The following is a 21,419-nucleotide window of genomic DNA, read 5'->3' as shown; positions in this document are numbered from 1 at the left end:
GTTGAGAAAGAAACCACGTTGTCAACAGAGTAAGGCCAGGAGTGCTAGAGGAAGACACATAGGGCCTCTGTCTTCCTTTACATGCACAAATTCCTAGTAATCAAGTTGAAAATTTTGATGTTATAGTTTCTGAATAACTTGAAAACTTTCTAAGATGTTTCTCAAATACTACCTTTTGGGATAGAGTCTAAATGACTGTTCTTAGCCCTGTGTGGCTGCTTTAGGAGTTTGTTTTTGTCTCCACACTCAGGCTGTGACAGTCCTTGCAAGTGTCTTCCCTAGACACGAGCCTACTCAGATTGCACACACTCTAGTCCAACTGGCCATGGTGACCGTCAGAAAGACTGGTATTTGCTGGGCACTCCCATGTGGCATTTTTCTGTTGAGGACATTACATTTTATCCTCACACAATGCTGTGGTACATATACATTGTTATTGTCACCTTCATTTTACAAAGCAGTCCACAGAAGAAGTAACTGTCACCCAGTCTCTCAGAGGTGGCAGGCCTCTCACAGGAGACAGGGTCTAATTAGGACATCAGACTCTCGTTTCTTCGAATAGCAGGTTATTTGGACCAATTCCACTATTGAAAAAGGAATGATAGTTTTCAAAGCTTCAGACTTGGGCTGGAGAGATGGCTCAGTGGTTAAGAGCACTGGCTGCTCTTGCAGAGAACCTGGGTTCAGTTCCCAGCACCCAGATGGTAGCTCACAACTGTCTGTAACTGTCCAGTTCCAGGGGATCCAACACTCTTCTAACCTCCTCTGGCTCCAGGCACGTATGTGGTACTCATATATTCATGCATGTAATATATATATATATATATATATATATATATATATATATATATATATATACATATACATATATATATTAAATATTTTATTTATATAATAAATTAAAATTTAAAAAAAATCTTAAAAAAAAAAAAAACACCCAGAAAGCACTAAAAAGCTCAAGAGACAAGGAACTCCAACCCGCCAGGTTTTGAGTGAAATCCCATGACAGAAGAGAGCACGTGATGCTGAAGGCAGTGTCAGGCTCCCCCTCCCCCTCTGTGCAGAAAGCTCCACCTGCTCTCCTCTGGGGAGGGGCACACTCACTCTGAAGCTGCTCCTCCCCTTCCTGGAACCAGAGGGAACCTCAGAGCTGAACCTAGAGCGAAAGGGAGCAGAGTAGGCTGTGGCCAGAGCTGAGCCTGCTGCCCAGCTTTGCCTGGCCAGCCATGAGCGATTGGACATAGGACTTCATGCTGAGGACATGGTCTAGAGTGGCCTCTCCACCTTAGGTTGCAGAAAACGTCCCCAAACTCTAAAAGGATCAGCAACAAAGCTCCAAGGCAGTCAAAGACAGCAGACAGGGCAGCATGAAGAAGACCCAACGGGAGCGGCAGGAAGTGCAGCAGGTGCGCACAGACTGAGGGTCACACATTCTCGCGAGGACAGTGCACGTGTACAGCCCCCAGTCACTCATGGGGGAGATGGCTCTGTGGTTATACGCATCACTGCTCTTGCAGAGGCCCCAGGTTTGGTTTGTATCTCCCACATCAGGTAGCTCAAAACTACCTGTAACTCCAGTTCTAAGACACCTGGCCTCCGTGGGCACCTGCACACATACACACATCCACATTAAATAAAACCACATCTTTCTAAAAGGCCTCACTGGACCTGGTAGCATATTGAACACAGCAGAGGGAGGGTTAGTGAATTGGAAGTGCAGTCTGCAATACTGCTACCTGATCCTACTTGACCATTTTGCTGTGTGGGGATCTGGCCTTACTCACCTAAAAGAAAAACTGGTCACCACAGTACACGTGTGCATAGCATGCTAGCCTGAGTTATGTGCACCTAGTTGGGTAATTTTCTGAGCAACCCGATTGAATGGCAACTCCCTTTTCAGAGGAGATAGAATATGCACCTTGCTGTCTTCATGCCTCTGTCAGTCACACCCAGGAGTGCTGTGTCGTGAACGGTCCTGGAATCCCTTAACTGAGTCTGGATCCTGGCCAAACACCCACCCAGTCACAGGCAGTGGCTGGAGGGAGTAGAATGTGTCAGTTTGAAGACGCTGCCTTGAAAATGCTCTGTAGATTCAGCTTTTGGGGTATATTCAGAAACTGGCCAGGATTTTTGTTTGGCTTGGTTTCATGTGCTCTTCACTTACCCGCACAGAGGTGCCTTAGACAAGAGCTACATCTTCCTTATTATGTAGCTTTCTGCGCTGTTGACAGCCGTCAGGTGAGGAAGTAGCACCAGCCGGCCTTTTGACTGTAGCTCGGCTGTCAGAGATACAGTGCCTGGTGGTAGGTTTTATCTTCTTTCCTATTGTACTTGAGGGGAGAGGACAGGGCATGCCTCTGTGGCTGCACTGTGAGCCCTGCTTTAGATGATGCAGTCTCAGGCTGTCGACCCCAACTCTGCATTCCGGAGGTTCTGAGGCTCCTCTCGTGCCTAAGGCAGTCCCAGAGCCCTGAGTCTACCTTGTGTGTTGTAGAGTGGGTCTCGGAGCCTGCTGCCTGCGTTTGCTTGTCCTCCACCAGTGATCTTGTTCTGCTGAGTGTGGCAATAATTTCCCCATCCAGAGGCGGCCAGAACCTTGTGCTTAAGGACATCTCTATTGCCACCTGATATTTGTGAATGTGTTAACTCTTTATATTTTCCCCTCTTTTAGTTCAGTTTTCTGTTTTATTTCCAGTTCTCGGTTTGTATTTGTTTTGATAGCTCAGTAGGCAAATGAGGCGAATGTATTTAATCCTATCATCCAGCCCATCCAGATATTGCGTGTGAGAGTGCCTCTTCTGTTTGGTTGTTTGTTTGTTTGTTTTTCTCTGTGTTCTAGCGAAATAGAACAGCTTGAGAACTGCCACCAATAGAAAGAAAAATCAAAGAGAGGATGCGGAAAGGGTAGGGAGGGAGATGACATTTGATTATTTCTTAACAAGTCTAGAGGGCTTTAGAATGTGCGTCATCAGGATTTCTTTTTTGTTGTTTAAATTGTGTGTAAGTGTGTGTTTGTAAGTATGTGTGTCTGTGAGAGTGTGTTTGTATGTATGTATGTGTGTGTGTGTGTGTGTGAGAAAGAGTGTCTGTGAGTGTATATGTCTCAGTATATATCTGTGAGAGTGTGAGTGTATGTGCGTCTGTGAGAGTGTCTGTGTGTGTATGTTGGTGAGAGAGAGTGTGTGGGTGAGTGTGTCTTTGCAAGTGTGTGTGTGTGTGTGTGTGTGTGTGTGTGTGTGTGCATGCACCCATGCTACAGCATATGTGGAGGTCAGAGGACACCTTCCGAAAGTAGATTCTCTCCTTCCACCATGTCAGTTCTGGGACCTGAATCATAGGCTTGGAGGCAAGCACTTTTACCTATGGAATCATTTTGTTGGTCCTCGTTCTAAGTTTTTGATGGATATAATAGTTATAAAATATGAGAAGGGTTAAGTTCATGCTTAGAACCACACGTGTGATGAACATCCCTTAACAGTACCCTTGCCTTCATACTGTCATGGGCCAGGAGTGGCCCAGGGTGTGAAAGGCTCCCTGTGGGGAAGTAGACAGGGAGACAGAGAATGGCAGTGCAGCGTGACAATTAAAAGTGAAAGTAATGCACACTAGTCTGTGTGTGTGTGTGTGTGTGTGTATGTGTGTGTGTGTGTGTGTGTGTGTGTAGGCCAGAGGTCAACCTTGGTTGTCTCCACCTGCTTTTTGTTAAAATAGGGTCTCACTGAACTTGGAGCTCACCAATTTGGCCAGACTAGCTGGCATTGTTGATGATAACAATGGCAGTTGTGCTTTTACTCCCACAACTGGGTAGTCAGTCCCACACGAATACCTGCTAGTACCTGTCACACTGACTAGGACTGGACAGTGGGGTGTGGGTTAGGGTCTCAGCCCTGCCATGATTAGCTGCAGACTTGAGCAAATATTGCATATTTGTGGGACCTCAGTTTTTTAATTCAGTTGTTCATCTAATCCTTGTAAGTCATGTATGGGAGGCCAAATCCCGGAAGGACAGACCAGGAGGCATTCACTCAGTACATAAGGATACCTGGTGAACAGAGTGTATGTGCCAGAGCATTCTGGACCAGCCGCCTGCCACACAACCCAAGGGGAGGGCCAGGAGTTCCGTGGGGCACCTCGATTCCTGTCAGAAGAAACTCCACTGCGTGGAGTAAAACAGTGACAGGCAGTGTATCTAGGAAGACGAACTCTGGCTGCTGCTTGCACCAGCCACAGACTCTCCACCCTCCTGTACAGTTGAAACTATTTCCAGGTAAAAAGCTAAAAAAAAAAAACAAAACTTAAGCCGTGGTCTTCAAGACCCTTCTCCCCAAATTCAAGTAAGTCATCTACAACTTTGCACAATTTGTCCATCCATCCCCGGTTAAGATCATTGGATCATAGGGAGGTAGACCTAGGGTCAAGTGCTAACTCGTTAGCTACCTTGGTTTCTGCCACATTAACTAGCTACCTGGGGCCTTCACTTTCTTGATCTGTGAAACATTGACAATAATCGTCTTTATAGGGACTGTGTGCAGGATCCTCTCACTTCTAGAATGCATATATGCATACATGTGAAATTGTTCTGTGTGTAAATGCCATGCAAATGTGGGTGGTTCCCTGTGTTGAACTTACATTCAGTGTGTGCTGCCAGGGGTAACTTTCCGTAGCTCACAAGCTTCCTCCTGTTTTCTTACAGCCAGAGAGGATTTCAGGAGAGCAGTATGGGATCCACTCTGACGTGTGGAGCTTAGGGATCTCTTTCATGGAGGTATGTTGCTGTTTGCTGTTATTGACATGCTTGTACTAGTACATCCCATTGGGAAGAATGGAGGCTTTGAAGGAATACCACAAACTCCCACCCACTATATTGTGTACATTGTCTGACTCTGGAGCCCTTCCATTCATATATTCCATGGGACTCTTTAACCGAGTCTGCATTATTCTAGAGCGCTGCTTCTCACACACCACCTCTGTAAGACATACCTGAAGTGCTTGTTAAGAACACAGGTTTGCCAGCCCCACCCACGACCAGTTCAATCCAAGTCTCTCCTAATGTGCGTGTGGGAACTGTTCCCTGGGTGGGAGCCCTGCTTAGTCTGAAGCCCTGTTCTCTGAAAGGGGATTCCATGACAGCACAGGATGATGACAGCCTTGGAGTGTGCGTGTGTGACATCCAAGGGGGGTGGTTTTAAAAGATCAGCTATAGTCATATGATAGATATGTTGTATATGTGCTATATATCATTTTCTTTCTTAAAAAACCTATCTCCTAATAAACAACATGTGCATGTGGGGTGGAGGTGGGGGGGGGGATGTGCATGTAGTATAATTTAATGTCTTTATGTATTGCTGTATTTAGAATGGATGTGTTCCCTCGGTGAGCCAGGTGCAGCTCCATTAGAACTCCATGCTAAGAAATAGTCATACACTCGTATTAGAAGACAGACACCTGGCTTGCTGGAATCGCACTCTTAGACAACCCGGGCACCCACTGGGGCTCTCAGAACAGCTCTCAATTCCGTCCGTTCCCATCAAGGAAGCCTTTTTTAAAAAACAGAAACATGTTTAAATAATACCACAGATCGAGTTCCCATCACAATCCTATCGCTTTTGTTTGGTCAAATACATTTTCTATATCTTTGTAACGCATGAATGCCATTGTATTTGGAAGGAAATATCTTCAGACCCAGCTCACCTGCACAGCAGGAAGGGTGCCAAGATCAAATGCTCAATGTTTATTAAACCATATTCCTCTGCCTTTTCCCGAAAGGTAATCTAAGAGGAACTGTAATGTGTGCGCAGCAGCCTAGAGGCTGAAGTTAGCGGGTAGATCTCAGGACCCAGCCCTCAGCAGGACCCCAAGGGCTCCTCGTTCTAGTATTAGCTTGTTTCCAGGGGAAACTACCTCTGACATGTGGGACTCAGGCTTTGCTAGGATGGAGCATCCCTTTGGTGGTTTAAACATTCTCATTGGTTGTGTTTTATAAATGGTCAGATACAGGGCAGAATAATTGAGAGGTCACATGCTTCAGAATCCAGTGGTGGAAACAGAAGACCCAGGTTGTAGTACTAGCTTTGGTACTAGTTTCCTAGGTGGTCCTGGGCCAGCCTTCAGTGCCCACCAGGCTCAGTTTCTTCTCTGTGCGAGAGTGAGAGCTGACCCCAGTGCAGACTGGCATTCTACAGCTCCGCTGCTGCTGCTGCTGTCTTCCCTGTAGTTCCAGCAGCAGCAGCAGCAGCAGCAGCAGCAGCACCAGCAGCAGCAGCAGCAGGAGGGCTGTGTGCCCGGGACAGAGGTGCACCCTCACCTGTTGGGAGCGTAGAAACACTAGTGAGAGGGCTGGGAATACAGCTCAGTTGAGAGATAGCTGCATAGCATACACAAAGTTATGGCTTACTTGCCAGCGTGGCATATGACCAGGATGTGATTCTAGTATTCAGGGAAGGATACAGGAGGATCGGAAGTTCAAGACCATCCTCATCAGATGCAGAGTGAGTTGGACGCCAGTCTGGGCTATATGAGACCATCCTATAAAAAAAAAAAAAAGTACTGTTAAAAAAGTGTATCCAAGCCGGGTGGTGCACACCTTTGATCCCAGCACTCGGGAGACAGAGGCAGGCAGGTCTCTATGAGTTCCAGGAAAGCCAGGACTACATAGAGAAACCCTGTCTTGAAAGAAAAAAAAGGAAAAGAAAACATATCCAAGCTAATCTGAAGGAGGTAGTGAATTATATCAATTGGTACTCCTTCTTGATACTCTACTTGACTAGTCTCATAAAGAGAAAACGAGAGCCCCCACCTGACTAGAGTGGAGTTATTGAGGTAAAGGCTAGAAAAAATCAGAGAGGTAGCCGGGGACTGGATCACATACCAGCAGGCTGGGGGCTGCAGCTGTTGCCCTGGGTGAGTGATCTGACTTCAGTTTTTAGCAGGTCACAGGGTGCTCTATGGAGCATAACCGTAGAAGGGCAAGCGTGGAAACAAGGGGATCAGAAAGGCGAGGTAGAAAGGTTGGCCTATGGCCAATAAATGTAACTATTGAAATACGCATCCTCGGTATCTTCCTAGGCTCTGGGATGTGAAGTCTAATAGAAAGAGGGCTGCCTTGTAGGGAGGGAGATTCCAGTGCCTTCGTTTGTCCTGGAGGCAAGCTGCTCAGTAGTCTCTGGAACACTGAAGAAAACAGACTCTTTGCATTTGCAAAATTGAGGAGAACTGGGCATAGGGAACTGTGTGAGAAAAGTCACCTTGAGTGTGGGGTGACTGGGTGCCAGGAATACCAAGGACAGAGCAGAAGAGCCCCATAGTGGAGGAGAGCCGGGGAGAGCGGGGCCAGGGCCAGGGTGCTTAACTAAGGGTCACCCAAAGGAATGTGGGGTGGCTGTCCCTGTCCTCTTACAGCTTCTGGCCCACTAGGCAAACAAGTGACATGTGACCAACTTAGCGTAGTGGAGCAAAAGTCACCAGAGACTAGAGTTCAGCCTCTGGCACATGTTTTATTCCAATGGATCTTGGGTCCAAGGCAAAGAAGTACATGATAAAGGGAGAAGATTTTGACTATAGCCGAAATGTTGGGGTGTTTCAGGACTCCTTCGTTCTTAGGGTCAATGTGAGGAGAACGCCATCCAAAGGGCCTGAGACCTTAGGTCAAAATAAAAACTCGAAGGCCGAGGCTTCTCTTTCTTTTTACCAGAATATACTTGGTCTAAATGTGATAAGTACTATTCAAAACCACTACAGACAAATACCTGTAATCCCAATGTTCAAAACTGAGGCAGGAGGATCATGAGTTCAAGGCTTGCCTGAGCTACATTAAAAAAAATATCAGGGCAGGGGAGATAGTTCAGTCAGTAAAGCACTTTCCACACAGGCACAAGGACCTGCGTTCAGTCCCCAACAGCCACACAGAAATGGGGACTGGTGGAGCATGCTGGTAATCCCAGTGCTGAGGAGGCAGAAACAAGTAACCCAGAGTCACTGGCCGGCCAGCCTCACCTAATCATGGAGCTCAAGCTCCGAATGGAAAATCCCGTATTCAAAACCCCTTAAACTTTAAGACTCTAAGGGTGTTACCCAAGATTGACTTCTTCCTTCACACACACATGCTCATGCACACATACAGCTTCACACACACACACACACACACACACACACACACACACACACACACTAGACAGAAGTGTGTGCTAAAATGGCATTTGAAAATCTGAGGAACAAATTGTATGAAGAAGCAGAGTCAGCACTTTCAGAGAGCTCTACCTCTGGTCTCACTTTTAAAACAACTCTCAGTGTGTCCTCCCAAGAATAGAAGCCTTCGTTCATTCATCAGTTTTCAGCTGTATAAACGCCATGGGCAGGTTCTGCGGATCACTGGCCACGTAACTAGGAGGACCCTGCCTTGATAGAGAAGAAAGATGCTAGAGCCTCCAAGTGACGGGCCTCCAGCAAAGGTGTGGGCGAGGGCCTCGTGGGAGCAGGGAGTTGACACAGGGTTGACATCTGAGTGGAACTGGTCCTGAGGGGAGCCTGCCACCAGGAGAAGAAGGCACTAAATGGTGACCCCCCCCCCCCCATCCAGCCCACTCTGCAGTGGACTACTCTAAACCATTGGCAGTGTAGGAAGGTGAGACTGTCTCACAACAGTCTCCAGGCATGTGGGTACACCTTTCTCAGGGTGTGTTGAGGATCCCATAGAGGACCTGTGGTGAAAAAGATGGGCAGCAAAATGGGAAACCAAGCAAGGGCATTTCCCAGAATCACCTGGGAATCAAATAGAAAATAGAAAGTTTCCTGTGTCTTCCAAGGTCCCCAGGGCCATGCCTCCTGTTCTGTAAACCTTCTTCTCCAAGGTTCATCCTTGGCAGCTCCTTCCCTGATAATGTGCTGCCATGGTCCCCACAGGTCCTCTCGATACACACTTTCATAAAAGATAATGCTACACGCCACTAAAGCATGTGGATCAAAAGAATCACGGACAGCTCCATTTGTGCCTTAAGCAAAGACCCTCTAATATCAGACTATCTTTCATCTGTCCCCCCTCTTTTCTCAGGGCAGCAGCCCTCTGCTGCTGGGATAAAGTGGGTCTCCTCCATATGTTGTCACCTGTGTGAAGTGTTTGGAGTTGGCAAAGTAGCACAAAGATTGAGATAAGACTTTCAGCCTGGGCTCAGGACAGTGGCTTCTTGGGTGGGGGTGGGGGTGGGCCCTTCTCTGCCGTGTGCTGATGGTTTTTCACACAAATCTTTCAAGTGTTTGTGGCTCCCCTCCTGTGGATTGGTTATGAAGCCAAATAAAGGAGGTCTCAGTGTGTGGGTTTGTGTGGGCTCGCTTCATAGGGGAAGAAAACCCATGTGGACTTGAGTTCTTCCGTTAGAACACACCAAGAGTTGGTGTGAAAATGCAGAGAGAAAAGGAGTGGACAATGATGTGAGACCTGCAAGACTGAAGGACCAAGCTGTGAGGAGCTGGAAAGTTCCTCCCGCCCTGGAAGACTTGTTTGCACTTTTAGGGGATTTTAGACATGTTCACTCGGTGCTGCTCTCAGTACTTCAGGCTGAACTTGAGGATGGGAATGGCTTGGCATGGCAAAACAAGGGCTTTGTTTTCACCTAGTCTGAAGGGGTTTGCCTAATCTTTAGAGAGGGGATTCCGAAAACACACTAGGCAGCTTCGTAATTTCACAAGCAATGCAGTACGTACCTAGTCTCACAGAGAGTGGCTGAGGAAAGTCTACTCCCTTGATTTTTCACTAATTGATTATTGTTCATATTATGCCATTTGAGTCACAACATAAACCTGTAAAGAGGAAGTAAACAGCCACGTGTTCAAAAGATGGCCTTTCTAGAGGGGAAAGCCAATGCATTGCCTCCTCTAACTTTGTGTGCCCAGCGTCAAGCATGCATTTTAAAAAGGAACCAGGGGCCTGACATGGTGGAGCCCATCTGTAACTGCAGTACTCCAGAGGTGGAGGCAGGAAGATCTTGAGTGTGAGGCTAGTCTGAGATACATAGCAAGACCTCATCTCTTAAAAAACAAACAAACAAAGCCCTGCTGGGATGGCCCGGTGGATAAAGGCACTTGCTCTGCAAGCCTGATGACCTGAGTTTGATGTTGGCAACCTACTTAAAGGTACAATGATCACAAAGTGGTCCTCTGACCTCTGATACACTCAGTATGGCCCACATGTGTTCACACACACACACACACACACACACACACACACACACACACACACACACACACACACACGGAGAGGGGGCGTTAAAGGCTGAGCATACTAGAATATACCTTTAATCCCAGCATTGAGGAGGCAGAGGCAGACAGATCTGGTCTAGTCTACATTTTGAGCTTCAGACCAGCCAGGGCACATAGTATAAATCTGTCTCAATAAATAAAGAAACCATTTAAAATGAAGTAAACAAAATGAACAAAAACTTCCCTTGGACAGGTACCAGCCCCACGGGGCTCTGCTGAGGGACTGTGAGGGTTGGGGGGGGGGGTCTCACAAACCTTGCTGAGGTTGGGGTGAGTGGCGGGCGGGCGGGCGTCCTGATAGATGTCCCTGCAGGAGTCAGACCGCGAGTCCGTCCCCAGCACACACACTTGCTCTTTTCACTCTGTCCCTGCTTTCTGCCTTTGTTCACAGCCTCCCTCCTAGTCTCCTGAGTCTGAGGCACAGAGCAGGCTGGCTCGACATGCTTGGTTAATTGGTGTGTCATCCAGTCCTGGGAGGCCCCTCTTCAACACAAGCACTGCTTTATTGAAGTGCTTTGAATGATGTGTTAAATGATGAAAGCAAGGACCATGGCTTAGAAAAATGTCTCCAGATAGGTGGAGAACTTACTCAGAGAGCCACGCAAGGTCACTGTCGTCAAAGTAACACCACTTTCTAAGGATTTCTTTGGGCTCCATTGTTTTGACAGTTTTTCTTAAAGCTCCTTTTTTTTTTTTTTTTTTTAGTGCTAGGGATGGCATTCCATAGGGTATGCGTTCTACCGCTGAGCTATGTCCCTAGCCCTTTCTTTCTCAAAGTTTATAATTACCTTTCCCAAAATAAATCCATGTACTAGGACACTCTCCTGTCATATGAATGCTCTTTTCCTTCATCTGCCCGAGATATAATTTGAACATGCATCCTTCGTGATGCTGGCTGTGATCTGGGCAGCTGAGAGGAGCACTTGCTCTTCTGACCATCATCTACATCTGGCTTGTCACATAAACACTTCCTACTTCATCGTTGAGTAATTTATATAGAATCCAGATCTGATTCTCTTATGACCTACATTATCCAGCTCCATTCCAGTGCCCTAGTGGGTACTCAAGAATCTTTTTGGCTCAGTATTTCCAACTTTTATAATAGTTTTAAAGTCGTTCCTGAAAACAAACACCAGGGTTTAAGTTTGATGAAGCCTTTGACATAAGTGCCCATTCATGTTTGTGGAGTATCATTTGTCACCATGCATGAAGAAGTGATTTCTCTTTGTCAAAGCAGCAAACCCAGATTCAAATTCCACCTCAGCCACAGCAGCCTAAGCAAAGAACCTTGGCTGCAGTAGACTCTGCAATGTTTGTTGTTGATTATTTACTCTTTGCTCTTTTGGGGCCTTTACTTTTTTGGGTGCCCACACCCAGTTCCCAAATAATACACACACATGGAGACTTACTATTACTTATAAATACCCAGCCTTACCTTGGCATGTTTCTAGCCAGCTTTTCTTAACTTATCCCATCTACCTTTTGCCTCTGGGCTTTTACCTTTCTCTATTTCTGTATACCTTCTCTTGTCTTCTTACTCCATGTCTGGCCGTGTAGCTGGGTGGATGGGTGGATGGCCCCTTCTTTTCTTGCTCCTCGATCTTCTTCCAGATTTCTCCTTCTGTTTCTTCTCTCTGCCTGCCAGCCCTGCCTATTCTTTCTCCTGCCTTGCTATTGGCCATTCAGCTCTCTATTAGACCAATCAGGTATTTTAGACAGGCAAAGTAACACAGCTTCACAGAGCTAAACAAATGCAACATAAAAGAATGCAACCCATCTTTGCATCATTAAACAAATGTTCCACCACATAAACAAATGTAACACATCTTAAAATAATACTCTACAACATCTGTTTCCTCATCTAATGTGGCAGCTCTACTTTAGAGTATATGGACAGGTCATAATGAGGAAATGGAGGCATGTCTGCCCTCTCCTTAACAGGAATCGGCTTCTAAAATGTTCACCTCTAGGTCAAAACTAAGCCAATTCAACTAAAGATGAGTAGATTGCAGGTAGTTTTCCATTGACCTCAAGCTCAACTGAAAAGAGCCATGAATGATGGTGCCATGAAGACACAGCAGGAGGGAAGGTAGTGTCAACACAGAAACCACAGTTCTCGCCTTAAGTGGAATAGACAGTAGTTGGCTCTGGACCATTTTGAGTGACTATGGTCTGAGAACACAGATTGAGGTTATCCCACATTCCATGTTCCAATGTGGAAGCAGTTTTGTGAAGTTTTCTACTTTTACAGAGCAAAGTCATAAATCAAAGCAAGTTTAACTTGCATCAGTGGTACATCAGAGAGGCAGTTACAGAGGGATGGGGAAGCTTTCTTATATCAGAGAGCCCAAGATGCTATCTGATATGACGTTCTTAGCTTTGGTGGAAGCTAATGATCTGCTAAGTTAATAGATTCTAAAATCTTCCTATCTATTAGTCACAAGATGTTAGTTCAGACACAGAGGTGGGCAGAGCATGACTGTGTGAGAGGGCTAGAACTAGCCCAAGATAAGGTAGTTAGCCTCTGGGCCTGCAACCATCCAGTCTCTCCACAGTGTTGCGTTTCCAGTCAGTCTCTGTAGACACAGCATCGTTCACAACAGCCACCATCAGATTCTGGATGAGATGGAACAGTGGTTTGATGGAAAACCACGCACGTGGGAGCGTGAAGGCCTCCAGCAGCAGCAGGGCAAACAAGGGCAGCGGATTTCTGCTGTGGAACACCCCAAAGCTCCACACCTGCTGGTCCCCCATATCTGGAGCTGAGAGTAAAGATGGGGGCTGGAGAGTTGTTTCAGAGGTTTGTTTTTCCCTGTTTCGTGGGTTTAAACCAAGGCCTTGCGTGTATTAGGCACGTGCACAGCCCCAGCCCTCAGAGTCTGTTTGAGAGGCATAAAGCTGTTAACCACAGACCATCTCCCCAACTCAGCATATGAGGCAAACCAGTGACTCTCCCCCAGGCCCAACCTGAGACCAAGTAGAGACTCTAGGAAAATAGATGGCATCTGGGACCATAAAACCTGGTCCTGTAACCAAAAAGATTCTGAATGCTGCATAGCCCTGCATTGCTCCTAGGTCACCAGTGGCCAAGACCACCGGCAGGAGGTTGGTAGGGACTTTCTCCAGGGAACACTGGCCCGGAGTCTAATGGGTCCAGAAGTGGGTGTTTCCCAAGAGCCACGCAGCCAGATGAGGTGCACAGGAAGCTCTCATCAGTCCACATTCTCCACACAGGAGTAGTTTTCACTGTAGCCCAAGTTGACCTGGTATTCGCTGTTTAAACCAGGCTGGCATTGAACTTGGCATTCTGTATGATTTGCTCAGCTGCAGATGTTTCTCCTTTTTAAATTCATTATTGTTTTGGTTTTTGAGACAGGGTCTTACTATATATCCTTGGCTAGCCTAGGACTTGCTATGTAAGCCGTGCTTACCTCAGACTTACACCAATCCTGCCTCTGTGTTTCCCGACAGCCATTCACCCACTCACACACCAGTGCTGGGATAACAGGCCCGTGCTACTGTGCCTGGCTTGCTTTCTCCTTTTTAAAAATGTGAGCAGAAGTTGAACTTTCTTCTGCAATGAGCTTTGTTTGCCCTTGCAGCTGTGAGATGGCAACCAATTTATCGGAGTACACACATCTCAGAACATTTCCAGGAAGCTTGCATGGGCAAGTTGGAAGGGTGTGGCCCTGGAGCCCTGGTCTGAGCCTCCTGCCTCTCCATTGGCTGGTGTGGAGGAAAAGAGCACTTAACTGTTTCTGCCACCCATCCCCCACTCTTACTCATCATTCTGTAATTATGTCTTAGCTTGATGTTTTTAGACTTTGTGATTTTGATCCGATGTTTTGTGTAACTTGCTGGAGGGGGGTGGGGGACGGGGTGGGGGGAAGCTGTTGAAGTGACTTTAGCAGATGATGGATCGGCTAGTCCAGTCCTTTGCAAGGTTTGTGAAGGGATCCAGCTGTCTCAGCTTGCCGTGCCTAAATGTGCATTTTCCAAGGTCATCAGTGACTGCATGAATATGGAACTGGCAGACAGAGCTAGTGGCTCCCCTGGATGCAGCACCATTGAGCTGGCTTTGTGCTCCATGCATTCAGCAGCCACAGGCCAACAAAACAGGGCAGGTACATGCAACCCCAGATAGACATTTTATCATCTTGATGTATTTCTGGCTGATGGAAAGATTTTTTTTTTCCAGCAGTACATACCCATGTCACATCAGGTATAGACACAGACACACCAAACTTGGAGTTTAAAAAACACAGACTCAACAGTCTTGATATAAACAATAAAGAAATAAGATAGTACTGACTGACATCTGACAGCTCATTGAAAGGATTGTTGGGGGAGAAGAAGCAAGTGGTGATTCACGTCCATTGAGGCAAACCTTGCCAAGCTAAAAGCAAAACCAAAACAATCAAAGAAGTCCCACAGTCGTCTTTTCAGCATACTTTGTTTGGTTTGGTGTGGTTTGAGTTTTCAAGACAAAGGTTTTTCTGTGCGTCCCTGGCTGTCCTGGAACTCAATTTGAAAACAGGCTGGCCTCAAACTCAGATCCACCTGCCTCTGCCTCCCTTGTGTTGGGATTAAAGGCGTGTGTCATCCATGCCTGGCTCAATATACTTTTCTAATAGATGGATCCCAATAATCTTTCCACTCAATGATGGAATTGCCCCTCGGGACATTTAAGTAGGAGTTGAATAGGCACTTGTCCCAGAAAAAAGTCTTCATAGAAGAGAACAGTATGAGCATAGATCAAATGCAGTCATTTTTATGCATTTCATCACGCAGCTACCATGTGGCCCAGTGACCATCACTAGCCCCTACTGTGAGCTAAACTACAAAATCTGCCTCCATGGAGCCCACAGTTTAAAGAAGGGTGCCTGGCAATTGTAATTTCTCAGACATACATCCTGGGGTGATATGAGGAGCTAGTGGCATGAGATTCTTCTTATGTAGCGATCTGAAAGGATCAGAGGAAACCAGTCTCCTGGGGCTTGTGTCCCATGAAACTGACAAGCCAGGAAACTGCTGCAGCTCAACTTGGAGATGCCCTGTGCCAAGACCCACTGCTCCAAGAATCCTCTCCCTCAAGCCAGTGGTCTAGGGATAACTTTACAATCCTGTTTTCCATCCTGCAGACGTCAGTTCTGAGCTTGACAGTGACTTCGACATGTCCACCGCATCGATTTAGGAAATTCTTTTATATCCCCTTTATCTTTTACTTAGAAACTAGAGTGTTGTTGCTTTTTAACCAAGGGAAGATTATAGAATTCAATGGCTGGTGCCCCTTAGCACTGCAGAAGCCACTCCAGAGGTGGCACTCCAGCACCACACACAGCTTGTATCGTGCACCCCAGTGGGACGGAGGCCTTCAGGTATGAAAACGGGTGCTCTTGCCTCTAGAGCTATTGACATCCCTCTGCTCAGTGACATCCTAATGGGGAGGGTGACAGCAAAGCTCCGCACTTACACAGATAATGTGACTAAGCATTTGATAGTTGTCACCCTACTTAAGCTCCTGCCTGGAGTAATGGGAAAGGACTAGAAACTAGTGATTTGTGCTTTCAAAAGTGGTTCTGCTTTCTAAGTGTCAAACGTTCCATTTTGCAAGTGAGGAAGCTAAGATCCAGAGAAATGGAAGGACTTTTCCAGAAGGTTAAATGACTGTACCTGGCTGCATAGAGCAGCCAGTTCTTGCCTCACAGGTGAGATATGCTGCTTCTGCCCAGTTACAGGAGGGACGTGAGTGAGCAGGACATAGGTAAAGACCAGGGCAGGCTGGCTGTGCTTCTAATCAAGACTGTTTTCCAGGATCACTGTACAATGCCTTCATGGCAGGTCTGCCTCAGAACTTTGCGAGGTGCCTGTTCTCTCCCAGAAACCAAGGCCTAGTTCATTTTATTCACGGATTAACCTGGTCTCCAGTATGTCTGAGATAATAGGAAGTGTGTGGTAAGAGTTCGGTGTGCTGTCCTGGGTTGGCACCAAGAGTCCAGATTCTGCCCCTGGGAGCCCCTGGCTGGACAGCCGCACTGATGAGAGGGAAGGGCTGCCATCCAAGTCTGGGAGAACTGTCATTTCCCCATTGCTGCTTAATAAGCCACTCCAAATTAGTCCTTAAAATAACAAACATTTATTTACTGAGGATCCCATGAGTCCGGAGTCCTAGCAGGGTTCAGCCATCCTTTGGGCATGAAGGGCCTCAGGAGCTTGCATCCGGATAGTGCTTAAGAGTAGGGCATCCGCACTGCCTCACCAGCATGTTTGGCACCCAGTGGAGAGAAGGGAAGACTGGGGCATGGCTCTCCTGGTGTCGCTTACACGAGCACTCTCTCCTTTACCACCTCATGGCTAGCTTAGACTTCCTGGTACCTCAGGTTGTCAGATGGCACAGCCTGCAGCCCTGGTGAGCTCCAGCCTCAGGAATGACACAGAATGGACTTGCCGTGTGTTGCTGAAACAACATAGGTTACTGATAAGGAAGCACCAAGGTCACGCTGTAGACGTGGCCTGGTTAGTGGGTTGTGTGAAGTCTGTCTCTGGAAACAGGACACTGCAGATGACTTTCTGGAAGAAATGGTGTCGAGCTAAGTTTTTGATGACTGGGGCAGATATAGCAGTAGACTGCCAGCCAGAGCAGCAGCACATACCAAAAGCAGGGTGTCATAGTATTGTCCCATTTTGACTCCCTTGACCTTGAACTGGAAATAGAAGGGTAGATTCATTTGAGCCCAATAGACTAAACCCCAGCCCTGATGTCCTCTCTAATATCCTCAGCTGCATGACCTCAGGGAACAGTTTAGAGCTGAGAGCCCACCCAGGCTGTCCTCTAAGAGACGTGGCATGGTTGAAGCTGCTGCTGTCAGAGGACAGACCAGCATTACAGAGTCACCTTAAAGGAGGTCATTTCTCGATCCTTATAAGGCTTCCGGTGGTTAGAACTAAAAACCCAGGATGGATTCCCATTTCTAAGTCTTTAATAAGAAATAATCCATCTGAATTAATTATAATGCTTAAATATGTGAAAGTGGTAGTTGCTGGTCATTCTGAGTAGTGATGCGTTAGATAAGACGGCTCTATTAAGACATCAGATCCTGATGCTGTAGAGTATGTAGTATGGTCATTTGGGCTTGGTTGCTAGAAGTAACCAAACCATGCCTCTCTAGGCTGACCAGATGAATGAAGGTGTCCCCATCCCGATTTAGCATAAACGCCTGATGCCTGTTGGGGGCCTAATAGTATTTCTCGTGTCATGGAGAATGTAAAAAGCTCTTGGCTTAGTGTTTGCCTATACACAGGGCTAAAATCCACCAGGTATTAGAGACACAGGGAGATGTTAGATATCAGCCGTTACCAGGTAGGTTGTGATAAATTCCCTGAGGAAAATGTATGGGCAAGAAGTAGTATGGATTTATCTGCACGGGTGTGGCCAGGGTCTTCTGGAACAGATGCCCCACAGAGGAGGAAGAACAAGAGGATGTGTGGGAGCCATGTTCGGAAAAGCAAGGAGGTTCCATTTGTTATCTGTCACACAGGCTGAGGTGCCAGCTAGGGAGCACCCTTTCTACTTCAGTTAGGGCTGTGCAGGCATTTGAAGAATAATGATTTTTCTATTAGAAATGTAAATGGTTGCTTTCATCCATCCTAACTCAACTTTACATCCTTCTAATTCAAAATCTCACACCAAATCTCCTCTTATGCACGGACTGCCATCAAAGAGGACCTTTTTTGCAGTTGTTTTTAAGTGACTTTTAGAGATTTTGTTATATGTCCAGATATTTTAATTAGCATTTCTGTGAGCAGAGCTACTGATGAAAATCAGCATAGAACAATTAGAATGTCTACAAGGCCACAAAAGTGGGTCTCTTTAAATAGAGAGCCTCTTCTTTTCTCGTCGTTGTTTATTAAGTTTAACAATTAACACCCTCATATTTACTGAGGCCTAGTTGAAATTAATATATTACCTTTAAACACAGTATTAAGCCCAAAAGTTGTTCAGCTAGGTCTTGGTTTAATGTAGTATAGAAAGACCGATAGATGGACAGATACACTTGCGTGCACACATGCACACACACATAGATAAATTCATATACAAAAACTGATGTAAGTAAAATAGCATTATAGGAGAAGGAGAAGGACTGTGTTTCAGGTCATCAGGGTTAAGGAGCCCAAGCAACCTCTAAAGATTCAAAACAATAGCATTCAGCATGGAATCTACTTTTTATCATCCTTGCTGGCCCTCCAGGATGAAGAAAAGACACTGTCCAGTTCTGGCGGTAGTTTGCTAGCAGGAGAATTAGGAGTAAAGGTACTGCCGCCTCAGGGGTGGGTCATGAATTAGTAATTGCTATGTGGCGGATGAGCCCGTCAAAAGAGTTGAAAATGAGGAAGTTGCCTCGCAGAGCGCTATCAATCACTCAGTGACCATAACTTCCAGTAATTAGTGTATTTTATGGGCCTTTGCTTCAGTGGCTCGAAAGCACATATGCTGCAGTCACAGCTAAACTTTGCCGGAGTAATATTCCAGGATGATTTATCCTCCTGCTGCACTGGGATCTAACCCTATATTAGGTGAAGATTGTGAACTAAGCTGCAATAAAGTGTAAGTTTAGGTACAGTTTGCCCAGGTTGAGACCTCAATGTATCATGCTTTTGAGTGTTCACGGTCGGCCACAGCAAGCAATCATTTCTAACAGTCTAACAAATAAAAGCAATTAAAGGGCCGGCATTAGGATATTGTGTTTGTGAATTACTGTTGCCCTGTCCCCATTTAGACATCCACTGTAATAAGCCCATTTCTAATTAGAAAAACAGCAACGCTGTATTAGAATCATTTATTTGTAATGCTGTCTTTCCTCCATGATTACTGGTAATCTGGGGTAGACTGCAAGACCTTCTGAGTGATAGAGAAGTGCTTGATTTATCCTTTTGTGCTACTGTGTCTGGGCTCCTTAAGTTACAATAAATCTACTCAGGGTCTGTGGAGTCTGGCGAAGATGAGGATTTCCTTTAGAAATGTTGGCACGTGTTAAGGATCGAGCCTGGTGGGAACCTCCCAGTTAGGCTCTTTCTACACAAAGAGGGAAAAAAATGTTATTTACCAGCTCTCAGGGGCACTTGGCACTCTTCGAACAGGCATAATGAGTTATTTGCTGAGGTTCACCCAGTGCACCGGAAGTTTCCGGGGCCTTCGCAGACAGGGTGCTCTGCCATTGCCAAAACATCTGTAGAGCCCAGCATTCTAATAATTTAACAAGCTTTGCCACCAACTTACAGTATGACCTTGGGCAAATTAATTAAGCTTCTGGTGCCTCCATTGGGCCATAATTCTGTTTGTGTTAAAGAAATCCTTGGAGTTTGTAGGAAAGCATTATGTCAAGATAAGTATAAATTGACTAAGGAAAGAGACAGCCTCAGCTCTGCTGTATTCTCTGCAGATGAGATACCCTACCCGGCTTCTAATGATCTGTTCTCGAGCTTTCCTGAGATGGATGCCAGTGAGGAGCTAATCTCAGAAAGCATAGATGGGAATGGGTAGAGTGACACCTTCATTACATTTATTATCCCATATTTAATTTCCAATGCATTATCACATCATATGAGTTAAACAATAATAGTAAAACAAACTAATTGTCTTTAATTAAAGTGAATTAGGTTTTGATTTCAATATCTTTGATGTAGTGAGAAGTGAGGGTGCAGAGGGTCCCAGAGGTTATTAGGGCAGGTTTCTGCGGGGCCTGCCGGTGTTGGTAATAACCCTCCTCCTCGCGGTCCTAGACGCGAGCAGATACGCCATTTCATCCGTCTCTGTTACTCGCACTTATGCCCCTCCACAGGGGTCGCAGATTCCACAAGTTAGCAGCTAATGGCCTTATACATTAAAAATTGAAGCTTCCCTCACTCCAAGGCCTTGCAAGGCTTTGTTCTTAAGCCCTAGACACTTTGGAGTGCAGCTGCAAACTATAGGCAGAAGATTAAATTAATTTGTAACTTTTTTTTTTTTTTTTTGGTCCTGCATTGCTAAATCCTCCACATTTAATTGAAACCCTACTTCAAGACGCTTTGTGTTGCCGCCGCCGCCGCCACCGCCGCCACCGGCGTGTCTTTGTTGTGGGTTTAACCCCGGAAGCTCTTTAACACCGGCCAATTGCTGTTACAGCCTTCGGATTGTCTTGAAACCATTTCGTAAGCGGACAGTGAAATTGATACATGGGAAGAAAAGTCAAATCGTAGGGTAGATTTTGAGGTGTTTAATATTTATCGTGGGTCTTCTCCAGCATAGTTTGAGGTGATTTAAGCTCCTTCTCTAGGCCTGAGCAAATTGGTATCGGGATGAAACCTCACCTGGGGAATTTTATGTCATTCAGTAGTTAAGTCTATTTTTTTTTTTTTAAGTTTCCCTGTGTCTGAATGCACCAAGTGGCTGTCGAGTTTCCATGACATGGAGGCTGAACTGCAGCACACACTCTAAATGCAAAATCCTTAGATGGAAGTTTAATTGTGTAAAATGCACACATAGTAATTAAGAACAAATTTTAAAACATTTCGGACTATAAAGTCTCCTTTCAGCTATATTGAAAACACTTATTTTCAATTTGCAGTTATGCCGAGAAACATAGGATATGTCTAAATTGAGTTTTGTTTTGTTTTTTTAACCGAGTGCTTTTTAGTGCAAGTGTAGACGTAGAACCTGTCCCATTGCATTGCTGCTGGCCTGAGCAGGGGACCCGATCTGAGTCTGCCTCCGCTGCTGCGGGCTGCATTGCCTTTCCTTCTGTACAGTTCCACAGCAGTAGCTACTCCAATGTCGTGCTGTTACTCTGTCTTTTCTACCCTGACTTTCTGTTAAAATACAAAAGGGTTCCCTCCCTCCCTCCCTCCCTCCCTCCCTCCCTCTCTCTCTCTCTCTCTCTCTCTCTCTCTCTCTCTCTCTCTCTGTATGTGTGTGTCCACACAGAGGCCCCTCTCTCTCTCTCTCTCTCTCTCTCTCTCTCTCTCTCTCTCTCTCTGTGTGTGTCCACACAGAGGCCCAAATGTATTTATTGTTTACACTATAAAACCCAAGGTGTTTCAGTGCTGCTACCTCAAGAACAATCCTAGGTCGTGGTTAGTCAAGTCAAAGGTCACGAGATGACTGTGAGGAACGTTTGTAGCTCCACAGTTAA

The 21,419-nt window shown here is 46.0% G+C and overlaps 1 protein-coding gene across 5 annotated transcripts in view; it reads left to right on the top strand.

The window, feature by feature from the left end:
- Window positions 1–21,419, top strand: part of Map2k5 (mitogen-activated protein kinase kinase 5) — a 236,642-nt gene that overhangs the window by 132,831 nt on the left and 82,392 nt on the right. For all 5 annotated transcript variants that reach the window (XM_006971444.4, XM_016003408.3, XM_016003402.3 and 2 more), the window contains exon 16: window positions 4,694–4,765. In XM_006971444.4, the coding sequence (XP_006971506.1) occupies window positions 4,694–4,765 (72 nt within the window). The remainder of the gene's footprint in view (window positions 1–4,693; window positions 4,766–21,419) is intronic.

This window comes from Peromyscus maniculatus, chromosome 7 (genome assembly GCF_049852395.1).
Source record: "Peromyscus maniculatus bairdii isolate BWxNUB_F1_BW_parent chromosome 7, HU_Pman_BW_mat_3.1, whole genome shotgun sequence".
Classification (NCBI taxonomy): domain Eukaryota; kingdom Metazoa; phylum Chordata; class Mammalia; order Rodentia; family Cricetidae; genus Peromyscus; species Peromyscus maniculatus.
This window is presented reverse-complemented; position numbering and strand designations above follow the sequence as displayed.